Source organism: Electrona antarctica, assembly GCF_951216825.1.
Source record: "Electrona antarctica genome assembly, chromosome: 3".
In the NCBI taxonomy this organism is placed as follows: domain Eukaryota; kingdom Metazoa; phylum Chordata; class Actinopteri; order Myctophiformes; family Myctophidae; genus Electrona; species Electrona antarctica.
Window position 1 is genome coordinate 48444290 of NC_136808.1, and position 14191 is coordinate 48458480.

General features: G+C 41.2%; 1 protein-coding gene across 1 annotated transcript; it reads left to right on the forward strand.

Annotated features, from left to right (window-relative positions):
- Positions 1-711: 711 nt before the first annotated feature.
- LOC306919982 (kinetochore protein NDC80 homolog) lies at positions 712-13988 on the forward strand. Its single transcript, XM_079496566.1, has 17 exons — positions 712-848; positions 2264-2359; positions 2768-2860; positions 2974-3121; positions 3744-3913; positions 4229-4331; positions 4912-4989; positions 5130-5223; positions 5344-5444; positions 5830-5974; positions 6390-6595; positions 6903-7058; positions 7226-7315; positions 11727-11819; positions 12022-12152; positions 12483-12585; positions 13638-13988. Exons 1-17 carry the CDS (start codon positions 841-843, stop codon positions 13776-13778), a joined length of 1956 nt encoding a protein of 651 aa, XP_079352692.1. The 5' UTR covers positions 712-840; the 3' UTR covers positions 13779-13988.
- Positions 13989-14191: the final 203 nt, after the last annotated feature.

Below are 14191 nucleotides of genomic sequence, written 5' to 3' on the forward strand. Positions count from 1 at the left end.
AAAATTACACAATACTACAATATAGGCCTAACTATAGTAAGTTAGTAACTAAAGTTTTAAAATAAATGTAGTCGAGTAAAAGTACAATATTTTCCTCTGAGATGTAGTGGAGTGATTGATTGATTGATTGATTGAAATATGTATTAACAGTTTGCAGAATTACAGTACATTTCAAACACAAACTCAATACAAAGACTGTTAACTGTGAGTGGACGACCCAATTAAGCATTACACTTGTTTACAAGAGGGTCCACCTTGTTCAATTCATCAAAACATTTAGAGACGTACAAATAAACAAAGAACAGAACAGGAATTCATCATAAGGGAGGTAAAAAGGGAAAAGAAACATATACAGTGAGGGGAAAAGGGGGTGGGCGGTGGGGGGGATTCAGATTTTACGGAGGCCAGTTTCGAATTGCAGCCGTCCGTCCGTAGGTGTCCTTTGAGAGCGGTTTTGAAGGAGTCAGGGAGTAGAAGGAAATCAGTACAGTAGGCTACTTCAGTAAATGTAATTAGTACTTTTCAGAGCCATATGTATGTATCTATGGGCGCGTTCGGAAATAGCGCACTGAGCCCACTGTGCAATGTAAACTAATAGGCGAGTGCGCTCCGGTGTGGTATTTCCGAACGCGCCCTAAGGCTCTGGTACTTTCCACCAGACCACCACTGCCAATCACGGTCAAATGCACCGCCCTTCAATCCAACAGGGCGGTGTATTTAAAACGCAGCAGCAGCAGCACTCCCTCACTCAGGCAGCAACACATCAGTGGGCTTGAGCTGGCAAGTTTGTTTAGTCACGCGGTTAACAATAAATAAACCTTCATTCACTTACAAGAAATAATGGACCGGTAAGTAACATAAGCAACTGCATATGCTAACATATGCTATCATAGCATTTTCAGACCGTGTTACTTTTCTCAGCCAAGTTCTGTCCTCAGACTCCTCAATTCTTCATTATGTCTGCTTGAAATGTTAAGCTAACATTAGCCAGTCATGTAACCGCCACCGGGAGGCATACTATGGTCCGACGGAGCATTGGTTCGACATGCGTCCGCACCTCGGACTAGCGCCTGCTCCCGTGCTTGCGGTTATGGTTAGGTTAGGGGTTAGGGGTATCGGATCAATGAATCGTCGGACCAAACACCGTAGCCACCATGGTTCACACGTGACGTGACGCTCATTCTTCATTATGACTGTCATGTTTCAGGGAATCAGGGCTAAGCTAACAGTCCACGTGCCAGAATGTGAAACCAGGCATGTTGAGTACACCAAGGTTTTATGTTAGTAATGTTGAGTATGGGTCCCCAGCATGTAGAAACTGCCAGATGCTAACTTTCATTTGAGCAATTTCCACAATTGGCATAATATGTGACTTGGGCTAAAACGGCCATAGCCGTCATCACAAATGTGATGTCAGCACATTTGGGCAAGTGGCTATGGTTGTTTTTGGCCCAATGAGTGTTTTTGGTAACTTCTGGTAATATGTGTTTTGTTTAGTCACTATTATGGCTGCCGTAGAAATGGCACATTAACTAATATTTCCTCGAACTCCAAGTCCAGTATCAATGTCCAGTTGAGTTGGAAGGAAGTTCAAGTTGTGCTAGTCCGCTAGTAGTGCATCAGACATCACATTACAAGACATAATTTGTGACGTAAGCTTGTAGATCAACCATTCCTTTTTTTTTTTTAACTTTTAAACTATTAACATTCATTATGTTATGCGTCATACAGTCCCAGGAGAGTAAGGGTCCCATATTTGAGTGTTCATGATTGTTATGATGATGGGCGGTGGTGGCTCAGGGGTGTAGAGTGCCTGGATGGTAACCGTAAGGTTGTCAGTTCGAACCCGGGCTCCCCCAGAGTTACTGTCGAAGTGTCCTTGAGCAAGACACTGAACCCCTAATTGCTCCCGATGTGCTAGTTGGTGCCTTGCATGGTTTCCGCTGCCATCGGTGTATGAATGGGTGAATGTAATGCACATCTCTGTAAAACGCCTTGGATAAAGGTGCTATATAAATGCACCATTTACCATTTTATAAATCGGTATTCCATTTCTATTGTTGTAAGACAAATCGATCTTCATATGTAATGTACAAGATAAGGAAAAACGGATCAACCATTTCTAATTTTGAAAAATGTTCAACATGGAAACTGTTGCTGATAATGCAAAAATAATTGTTTATCTCAAATAATTGCGATTAGGAGATTATGTAATAATTGTGACAGACATCAGTCTTAACGATGCTAGAATCACTTCTTCCAGAAAGAAGAAAACTGCGGTCTCTAGCAGCAGAATGTCAGAGAAGCCTTTGAGGGTGGCTGATCCAAGCAGGCAGAGCATGTATGCCACACCACAGAGGTGGGTTTGGCCCTGGGGGTCCTCAAAGTTTCTAGTAGTAAGAAAATGATTCACAGCTTAACATTATTTCTATTTGTCTTTTTTTTCATAATGTCCCATACCCGAAGGAACCTTAACAATGGTGGTGCCTACGTCATCAGTGAAGTTAATAGCTTTTGTATTTGCCATAATCATGGATGTTAAGCTGGAAAGTTACTAGGATGCTGCTACATATCAACTTGAATTTATGTGCCCAGTTAAAACTGTGTGGACATTTGCATTATAAGTGTTTTAATTTTGATGTCTTTAGAAGTGTTTGAAATGGATCGTGTCAACATAATTTACATTGCTCCCATTTAGGTATTGTTTTTTAGCCCCTGCTCACAAGTATGTTTTCAATTCATCATTTGGGGTTTAATGTATTTACAGTAGTGCACAACCCTCTTATGGAAAGCTCAACCTCGGAAAACCCCAGTCTGGGACCTCGGAGAGAAAAACCACCTTCTTCTTCTTTGGCGCTCGGTATGTAACTCACAAAAGAGAAAATTATAATAGACTTAATATTCAATGATAACATTTTGGATTTGCACCTACTTACCCATTAGAATGTTTTAATATGAACTTGATCGCTACAGGGCTAGTGGAGTAGGTCTAAACCGTAAAAGCAGCATCGGAGGACGCAATAGCATGTTTGGAGCATTGGGAACAGCCGACAAAATGAAGGACCCCAGACCTCTGCACGACAAGTCCTACGTGCAGCAGTGTGTCAGGAAGCTGTGTGAGGTACTATGAACCCTTCATTACCTCCGTTGGTGGAGGGAGGATGTTTTTGTTAACTGTTTGTGTACAGAGTTTTAAACTCTGTATTCTGATAGTGGTCATACTTGATTGGGTGTTCAGTATTAGCCTTTCCCTGTCTTTCCACCACTTTAAACAGAACATTCATATCAGCTTTTACCTGGGGGGGGGGGGGGGGGGAACTAACCTTTTGCTCATTCAAGAGGAAGTTTATTGTTTATTTTAGATTCCCCCCCCCCCACTAGTCACTGCCTCTATTCTTCCTGGGGTCAAGCAAGGACTGTCTAAAGAGGATGAGACGCGAAGACCGTTGTACATGCCCAAACTTGTGCATGTACTGTACAACTTCCTGGTCTCAACTGCGCATGTTTCTTTCCTTCCATGGAGCAACATGGCGTCGCCCGTACGGTCTTCGCGTCTCGTCTTTAGACAGTCCTTGGGGTCAAGGAAGTGTCTCTTGTGTTAGCTGAGAGACTTGGCCTAGCCTCTTCTGGAAGTGACTTTACTTCCTAGGGCCTAAGACCATGTCTTGGATCTGTACATTCAAGCCTTTTCAGCCTTAGGATTTCTTTGGTTCTGTGTATCTTGATTGTCTTTTTATTTCTAGTTCCTCTCAGAAAACTCGTATGGAGAGGTGTCCACCAAAACGTTCCAGTCTCCCTCTACCAAGGAATTTCTCAAAGTGTTTGAGTTCCTTTTTCAACAGCTGGACCCAACCTTTGTGCTGCCTAAATCCAAAGTGGAGGAGGAGGTACCTCATTTGCTGAGAGACCTCGGGTAATTGAATAATACCATCGTACTTCTACACATGTATAAACAGTAACATTCTTTTAATTGCCGTGAGGTAAAGGCAAAACATTGTTTGCCTATATACCAGTATTAAAGGGAGTTTTTAGATTTCCTTTTTACTAATACGATTGAACCCTACTGATTCAAGGCCTTTGGCAAAGATTTCTGGTTTCATACAATATTCTGTAACTCAAAATGTAATGGGCGGCTTGCCAGATTTGCTTGAACTCTGCTCTGACCATCTTTCTCTGTGGTTTAATGTATACCGTTCTGCTGACCATCTTTGTCTCTTTGTGGTTTAAGGTATACCTTTCCTCTGTCTAAGAGCGCCATGTATTCTGTTGGAGCTCCACACACATGGCCTCAGCTGCTGGCAGCTCTCATCTGGCTCATTGACACGGTCAAAGTAAGGCTTGCTATATACTTCATTGTGCACTGGTGTCGCTAGGAGTGCAATGATTAGTCATAATCAAATCGCTTATTAAACTGGTTGCCAGCAATGTAGTAATTTATCGGCAACTAATTGCTGAAGATTTTTGCAAGTAATCGTGGGTGTTTCTCAACTAGAAAATAGTTTTTCCAGTGTTGTAGCTAAGGAGTGAGCTGTGTCCCTTCCGATCTGCAGATGGTTGCACAATGGCGACTGCAAAGCAAAATATGCCGCATAACAATGGCAGCGTGCTATGCTGAATCGCATGGCATTCACAGACATGTACGTTCTGAGGCCATTTTACCCTCCACGTCACAAAGAAAAGGATTGCCTGCAGTATTTGTAAGATGTATTGGATTACATTACACACTAAACTCCCAACTACATAGTGGATTTTTGAATGATTGTCAGATCTCGACTCGATTGCAGAAGAGCTGCTTTTATTCTCAGTGCAACACCGTCACACAACCAAGAATATGTACTGGCATGAATAACATTTAAAATGTGCTGTCTATGTCAGATCTCGATAATATTTAAAATGTTCTATTTCTGTCAGATCTCCCGTGGTCTTGAGAGTGAGGACCTGCTCAAGGGTTTTTCTGAAGAAACTGGAGAATTTGTGGAGTGTAGCAAGGTACCCATTAATGTAATACAATAAAAGTAATCAAACATATTTTTATAGCTTTAAATATCTGTTGGATGGATGTGTTTTATTTCTAAATGACGGTCTGATGACAAGATCACTCATTTTTGTTCTCTGAATGTCTTTCATAGCTGTGTGTAGACATGGTGGCTGACACGTACACCAAGTGCATGCAGGGAACCGACTCATTAGAAAAGGAGGATTGTCTATTCCTGTCAGAACTTGGTAGGTATTTGGGGGATGTTGCACATCTTTAATTATTATTTTAGTGAACTTGACAGTTTGTTGTACAGGTCAGTTCTAAGAAAAAGCATTGATTGCAGTTTTGTCTGCTCGTGTTATTAGAAAAGGCATACAGTGTGGATGAGGCCCAGCTGATGTCAATGGAGGACAAATTCACATTACTGACTGAACAGGTGGATCAGCTGGCGAAGGAGAAACATTTGGTTGGTATTTTGAATTCACGCACCTTTACAGTGCTCCACCAGTGCCGTTAGAAATTGTATTTAAATATGCTAAGGACACATTCATAGAAATTGAATGTTTTCAGGAAGGTTTTTGCTGAGCTGAAGCCATTAAAATATAGGCTTTTTAAATGTGAAACTTTGCAACTTTTGCACCTTTGCATGTTTTCAGGATGGTTGATCGATTGAGCATAGACTTGAGACTACTTTTTTTTTTTGCTTAATTCATGTTTATATTTATACACACGTGATGATGCCACTGACTGATACCTTATTGATCCTCAGCACATGCTTTTGGGGCAAACAGTGACTCCTAACTTTTTGTGCAGAACATTTTCCAGAGATTAATCAGAACTCTCACCACCAGGATCCGCTCATGAAGATGAGACTCGAGAAGGATGAGCTCCAGACAGACCTCCAGAAAATAGACGCCTACCTTAGTGAGCTTAAGACCTTCAGAACTAGTCTGGAAAGGGAGGACTCCAGACTGGCTGAAGAGCTGCAGGCTGTTGGTAAATTTGCTTCCATTTTTACCTAGCCTGTTGCTTGACATTCCACACAGAAACCTTTTGGTTTCGTTTAATGGTATGCAGCCTTGCATGTATTGACCACTTAAACCCCACAAATGTTTTGATCAGGGTACCCCAGGTGTCTGTATTTCAGTCCACCATCTAAAAGCTCAAAATTGCATTGTGTTGGGATGGTAGATAATCAATTTCTGCCAAATGTTCACCCATGATGGCAAGAATATACTGACACTAGGGTTAATTTGGATGTGTACAACTGGATGGGTTCAACTGGATGTGTACCCTAGTCTGCAAGCAAAGGAACTGTAGTTAAAATAATTAGTCCCGTCCCCACCTACTGAAACCGTAAGTTGGACTGTTTCAGTGTGTCTTAGCTATCCTTCCCACTCTACCTTCACAGGCCACCATCTTGATTCTCTGACCCAAGAGGGGGCCAGACTGCAGCAACTCTTGGATAATCAGAATTACACTCCAGCTGATGTGGAGAGGCTCAACCGGGAGAAGATGGAGCTCCAGAAGGAAATCTCCATCCTCGTCAAGGCTCAAGAGGTGGCAGAGCAACACTCGTGGCAGGAAGAGATGGGTCTGGCCAAGATCAAGGAACGGGTGCGTATACACGCAAGAGTACACACAGTGAAATCCTCAGTGCTCATTTAGATACAAAACTCAATGCCGTTGTGGTGCTGCACAGAAATGTATATTAATAGTTGTTTCATTGCCGTTAAGAAATTATTCAATTAAACTGAACAATTAACAATCGCAAATTCGATGGAACGCACATGTGGTCCATTTTAACTGTCTGTCTGTGTCCCACATGGAGATCTGTATGTGCCTGTGTCTGAAGAGTGCAAACTGACTGTGAAAAGACTGGTTAATGGTATTGTTTAAAGTCAAAATTGCTTCCCCATCACAGGTTCTCTTGAGAGTGGCAGAGTACCATAAGATGGCCCGTAGGCTAAAGTTGCTCCCAGCATCTGCAGAGAATGCCTGTGGACATGATTTTGAGATACAGACCGCATCCATGGATCAACCTGGTGCTATCAAGGTCAAGTACAAAGCACAGATCCAGGTATGTAACTTATGGATCTGAATCCATATTGATTGTCTGGTAAAAGCCACCTATATGGCATTCAGAGTTTGCATAATTGTAGTAAGCCAAGATGTGTAGTTTGTATGATGCATGTTTAGATTTATTGTATGCTACATATTTATCTAGTCATTCTGTCATATGTTTAGTTGCCACTGAAGAAAATGATCGCTGACGTGGAGAGAGAGATTGAGCAAATGGCCAACAAGAAGCTCAGTCTACAGGCGACTAATGAGGAGGTAATCTAGTGCAAAGTTATTACCGTATACTAGGGGACTAATGAGGAGGTAATGAAGTTATTACGTAGTAAACATTAAACCACCAGGAGTGAGGAAGAGATGAAGTAATACTATTTGAACTAGTAGTCTGGCAGCTGGGGGTGTGGAGTGGGAAATTTGATATATGGTTTTTATTTTAATTGGCCTAAAATATTGTCTATACATACGTACATTCATGAATCCACTTGCCGACCAGCTGTTGGTATTGAGCATTTTCTTTTATAGGGGTTTATATGTGACCATACTTAACATCCTATAAGGCGAAAATGGCAACATTTCATTTTGCTTTAAGTAGCATGCGAGTGTTAAAACTAGTTTCCCCCATGATTCTGAACCCATTCCAAGCATTAGTTTTGCACAAAATACTCCTTGGGCTAAAAACGGCCATAGCCGTCATCACAAATGTGATGGTCAGCACATTTTGGACACATTTGAGCAAATGGGTATGGCAGTTTTTAGCTATGAGTGTTTTGTGCAAAACTAATTTAAATGGATTCAGAATCATGACCACACCATAGTTTGACATGTCACACGCTATAGGATGTTAATGTTTACCAGACAGTGGCCTTGTGGTTAGAGTGTCTGCCCTGAAACTGGGAGGTCGGGGTTCGATCCCCGGCCGGGTCATACCAAAGACTGTAAAAATTTGACCCAATGCCTCCCTGCTTGGCACTCAGCATCAAAGGGTTGGATTGGGGGTCAAATCTACTAATAAAATGATTCCCGAGCGCGGCGCACGCTGCAGCTCACCGCGCCTTGGCTGCGGCTCACTGCTCCAAGAGATGGGTCAAATGCGGAGAACAAATTTCACTGCGGTAACGTGTGTGACAAATCGTATGACTTTGACTTTGAATGGTATGGTGTGTGTATATAGGCAATATTTTAGGCCAATTAAAAAAAAACCTATATACCAAATTTCCCACTTTAATGAAAAGAAACCTGTTTGCTGCCGTACTACAGGCACAGTCTGAGTCTATGCATGTGTTTTAACCACTTATGCCCAGTTTTATACATACGATGGTGTTGCAAGCTTGTAGAGCAGCCTTTTTTGCTGTGCAACACCTTAGCTACTTTTGATTTAGCACAATTAAAAACTACGTGCCAGGAGGAGGCAAGAAGCCCAAATTGCTTATACATGGCCTCGAGTCTCGACCATAATAAAAACATGATTTGTAAACGAGATGCATATAATTTAATTTACAAATGCAATATAATATAAAAACCTAATGAAACAATTAGCTTTTTGTAACTCTACCCTTCTGGATGGGAACCCAGGGCTTAAAGTGCTCAAACCCTGGAGACGGATTTCCGTCCTGAGGATTTCATAGGACCATTACAATTTAGGCATTTAGCAGACACTCTTAATCCAGAGAGACTTACATTAAAGGAGAATTCCATACTAAAAGGCTTTCTTACCTTTCTTTGTAGTTGTTACGTCCCCACCAAAGAGGTCCAGGTGTTTTTTTTTTTTTGTGCAAAAGCTCCTTATTGGCCATTTTCCATACCATAAGCCCTAAATGAATTGCATTGAATTGAATGGGGCTATGGGGTGTTGTGCTAATTCGCTTATTTCCATCGCTCAAAGGATATTTTTGTATATATCCTCTCTTCATAATGTAAATAATATCCCAAGCGGCACACTTTACTACTAATTTCGATGGAAATAAGAGAATTAGCACAACACCCCATAGCCCCATTCAATGCTTATGGTAGGGGAAATGGCCAATAAGGAGTTTTTGCACAAAAAAACACCTGGACCTGTTTGGTGGGGATGTAACGACTACAAAGAAAGGTAAGAAAGCCTTCTAGCATGGAATTCTCCTTAAGCAAGAACAGAGAATAAACTAGAAAAAGTGCCCTTCTGGGCACAGGTCTCCACCAGGAGGATAGGAGTGTGTGTGTGTGTGTGTGTGATGTTTGGCAAGATGTTTAGGAGTGATATAAACATGTTTGTTTGTTTTTTGCCACAATTTTCTTCATTTTGTTGAGGAAATGCAGAGCCAGATCACTCATAGCATCTCTGAGGATAGAATTCTGGATGTGCAGCATTTTGTACAAAATTGGCCACTCCTGAAAACTTTGGAAGGCAATCTTAGCCAATCAGTGTAGAATCTGAGAAATCAAACTGACTCGTCTTGATTACAGAGATCATGTATACCGATTTGCATGAGATTTGGCTGAAATCTGTGCGACTAATATAAACAATGTGTTTTGCAGAAATCGGCCTCATGGTAGCACTATAACCGGCAGATGTGGAGGGATGCAGGGAAAATGTTTTTCCATGGCCTCTAGGGAGTGCGCATACAAAGTTGTACACAGATCGATGCAGTTATAGGTAAAAACCGGAATTGCCCTGTTATAGCGCCACCATGAGGCTGGTTTGGAGAAAACAAATGTGTCATGTCGTCCTCAGCCTAGTGGAAATGTGCGTGTATAATTTCACGGAAATTGCACTGTGTTTGTGATTTGTGGCAATTTGTTCGAAACGGACCAATCATGTGAGCTTTGGAAGCGAATCTTAGCCAATCAGGAAGGAAGATGGGAAATGGTGCAGATCCGTGTTGATCACATGACTATGGAGATAGTGTATACCGAATTGTGTGATGTATGGATAAAATGTGTACGAGTAATGTACAGAAATGTGTTTTGCCTAAATTGGCCTCATGGTGGCGCTATAACAGGCCGTTGAGGAATATTTGGGGCAGAGGTTCATCGTTGGCATCCAGGGAGTGTGCAAAGTTTGGCATGGATCGGGCCAACGGTGCCGGAGATTAGCTGGTAACGGACGGACGCACACACACACGCACACACGGACTGAGTGCAAAACATACTCTCTCCCCATGCCTTCGGCCTGGTGGAGACAAAAAGCATGGTAATGCATACGTTATCATGCATAAGCTAAGGGCATAACAGTGGAAAATGTATATAGTGAAACTGCAGATAAACTACGGTGCTATGTTTACATAAAATGCTATAAGTCTACATAAACTGCTCTCTAAGTCTGCATAAAAATGCTATCTAAGATAGTTGAGCCTTTTCATACACCTGTAGGAGTTCTAGGCTAGGTCAAGTACTATGGCAAAGTACTGTGGGCTAAGATGGAGTCTGAAGAGGTGCGTTTTCCGACTGGTGGAAGATTGGGAGCGAAGCTGCAGTTCTGATTGCAATGGGAAGTGCATTCCATAGTTTTGGAGCCAGAAGGGAGAAGAGTTTGGGGCGTGTGGAACGTTGTCCCGGTGTTTTTAGGGAGGCTACTTCCAGCTTCCCTGCGTCGGCTGATCTGAGCGCTCGGGAGGGTTTGTAGGGTGCATTAATGAGATTGGTGTAGTTCCGCAAAAAAATATTAAGGGGGTATGTATGTGTACAGTAGATTGCCGTGGTGTGAATGACATGACCGAAGCAGTCACAACACAGCAGGCTTGCTATGCTAGTGAAGTGATATGAGGGGCTCAGGGGGGCAACAAAGTGATCCTCATAATAATTTTCTCCGCCGCTTAATTAATAACGAGCGAGCAATAAGTTGAAGGATCAAATTAACTCTGACAATGTACCAGGCACGTTCACATTTACATTAATTTAATGACCATTTTTCAAATCTTTTCTTTCATTTGTGATAAAATGGCCAGATGTTAAGGTGCCCAGATGTCATATTGTGCCCACTGCCCACCTATCCTGTATCCAATGTTGGTTGCCAAACCAATGGGTTGTTTCTCTTGTAGCCTAGTTGACTTTTATTCTCTCTTGCAATCTTATGCAAGGTGCATAATGGACTACTGAAGGCTACATGCCTATAATTGTCTTCCTCTGGGTTTTTTAACTTTACACACTGCTATTCACCATGTGAATTCAAGCCCTACAGTAAGTTCAAGATATAAATATTTGAATTGATTGGCCAGACTAGCAATATAATACAACAGAACTTCAAAAGCTACTTCCATCCATGAAGCATGGATTGGCACACACATTCAGTAAACTTTGGGGAAACATAATTTTACCAACCCAAAAATGTATGTTATTAATTTGATTTATTTTTCTCTTACAGACTTTTATCCCCGTCTAGTACAGGGGTAGGCCAACATTTTACAAAACATATATTGGGACATGGTCTGAAAATGTAAAGTCTTGGGATTTATTTTGGCTTTAAGCCATGGGAACCCCTTTTGGGGTTCTGTACAGTATTTAAAAGTTGATGCTATAGAAGTCTTTTTTTTTTTCAGAACTTAGGTCAGGATTTAGAAGGTGTTTTTAGAATCGGCCTCAGTCCAAAATGGTTTAAATTGTGTTAAATCAAAACTTGTTTCAATCTGTTAAGTTTAAATGTGGTTGTAATGTACCAGCCAGATATTAATCATGTTAAATGTGGTTGTCTCAGATGGAAGGCCAAATCCTACACAAGATGAAAGAGTTGAAGCTACTGAGAGAGAACAACTGCAAACTCGATCTACAGTTGGAACATGACATGCAGGTAAAATGTGTGAGTGTATAATGTTGTGAAGGCCCAGGCCTAAATGGTCTCGTAGCTTTGTGTGTGAGTGGGTCCTCTGTGGGACCAAGGGAGTCAAAACCGTGCTGTTTGTTCTGATGCATCGCCATCTGGATAAAGTTTCTTTGCGTCTCACTTTGATTTAATATCAATCTTCTGTGTGTGTGTGTGTGTGTGTGTGTAGGAGATGGAATGTGAGGAGCAGAAATTGACAGCAGAGAAGGAGTCTATTGAAGACCATGAGAAACTCCTGCAGAAAATGTTTACAAGTGGCAATGATGAAGTTGTCCAGAAACTGAAAGCCACAAAGCAACAGTTGGTGTTTTCTCACTGTATTTACTGTCGAAACCTATTGCATTTAACCCTTTAAGATTGGGAAAGCCTGTACCTCTAAAACGGGGAAAGCTTCTGTGTCATTGTAGATGTTGCGGTGTGTGTGTGTGTGTGTGTGTGTGTGTATAGATTAGCAACAGGATTTCTGTTTTTTAATAAACCTCTAAATGGGTTAACTGAAGAGATGATTGTTGTGGAGGAGATGTTTGTAATTGCAGTATATTATATTTCAAAGGTAGTTGATTTGGGTGTGTTTATTTGATCACTCGTACCCAACTCTGATTTTAGACATTGACTTAATCTGTATCCTAGGTACCACCTGGTGCAGATTGAGACCACTGAAGAGAGACGAACAGTGCGTAACAACCTATCCACTATCTTATCCACTGCTGCCGAACACGTGGCCCTTTTGGAGGTACAACATGTGAACTATAGCTAACTTAATGACTTGACACTATCTGACCCGTCAGACTAGATCAGGGCTGCTCGACTTTAGATGGCTCAGGGGGTACTCTGCAAAATTGCAAAAGTCCAAGGGCCGCAAGCTAAAGATTTCAGTATTTTTGAGTCGTTTAAAATTGTATTTTGCAACAGACTACACGACTAGTCTAAACATTAAGGACTGCACAGTAAAAAGCCACATTTCTAAGGCCAAACCTCACTGAACAAAAACATTGTGATTAATGATGACGTTACAAAATCGGGCTTCATTCACGTAGAGAACAGATTATCACAGGTGAATTAAGTAATACTCGGCTGACATCAGGCCATATCACTTTATCTTGGATCAAACGATAAAATACCTACAATCTTGTTCAAAACTATAAAATAAAATAATTGTATTGGTATGGCCATGACGGTCTGCAGATATATTAAGCCCAACGGTTGAGTAGCACTGGACTAGATGGTATACAGTAAATCTAGACCAGTTCAGTTTTCAAACATTTTCATGTTTAGGACCCCCATCCCCCAAATTAATATGCATTATGCACCCCATCTGAAAATGTTGTGCCAGGGGCCCCCATAAGTATCATGTTTAAAAATGAAGTCAAAAACGGCAATTGTGAAATCAGAAAAAGCTGATTGTGATGCTTTATCAAATAATTTGGGGACCCCAGACCCCCACTCCATTACCACTGGACTAGATGGTGTAGATCTGGTCACACCAAAGACATCCCCAGTGACTGGCTTTTTTTCAGTATGAAACAATCTTTCTTTTCCGTTCAGACTTGTTACTTGGACAACAAATATTATTTAATTAACATCTACCTCAACCACTTAAGCCTTAATTTATACTTGAACATGGTCAGTGAGAATATATATATATATATATTTTTTTTAAGAATTACAAGCATTGCTGAAATGATTATCAAATGGTTTACATGTAGGAAGTTCAATTTGGACATTGCAAAATTGAGTATTTAATCATGGTTTTATAACTTATCTTGTACCCCTTCCAATCAACAGAAATGCACAAAAGACAAAAATCAAAAAAGACAAATGCATGGCATGTCGGCATTGACAGAGGAACACCAACACCAACAGGTTCAGCAGATCAAGGATATGGTTGACTTCGTCAAGGAAAAGGCTGATGCTTTGTATGCTTGATGGGACAAAGCTGAGGCTTCTTGCCAGTTCATGGGAGAAAAGTAAATTGAAATGAGATAAGGGAAACGCAGACTTTCACAGTAGATCGAGGTCCCAAAGATGTTACATTTGTTAAAATTGTTCGATTTGTACATTGTCATAGAACTGCACAGATCCATTTGAAGAATTGTATTTGTGAGAATCCCCAGCAATAAAGGATTTTTAATGTGATCAGAGCGCCTTGGATGCCTTTTTCTTTTGTCTGTCACTTTATACTATGGATTTCTTAACCCATTACAACCAGGAAACTTTTTGTGTAGGTAGCAAATTCAGATGATGTATGGTAAGAGCCAGAACCATCGATTAAGACTGAGTTACGACAACTCTTGTTCACTTCATGGGACCAGTCCAATGGTGGCTCTTAGCCTCTTCTA

Excerpts from the sequence above, each read along its gene's own strand:
- LOC306919982 (XM_079496566.1), top strand. Across the intron at positions 2,360-2,767 it reads ATGTATGCCACACCACAGAG|TAGTGCACAACCCTCTTATG; the intron begins GTGGGTTTGGCC and ends ATGTATTTACAG. Across the intron at positions 4,332-4,911 it reads GGCTCATTGACACGGTCAAA|ATCTCCCGTGGTCTTGAGAG; the intron begins GTAAGGCTTGCT and ends TATTTCTGTCAG.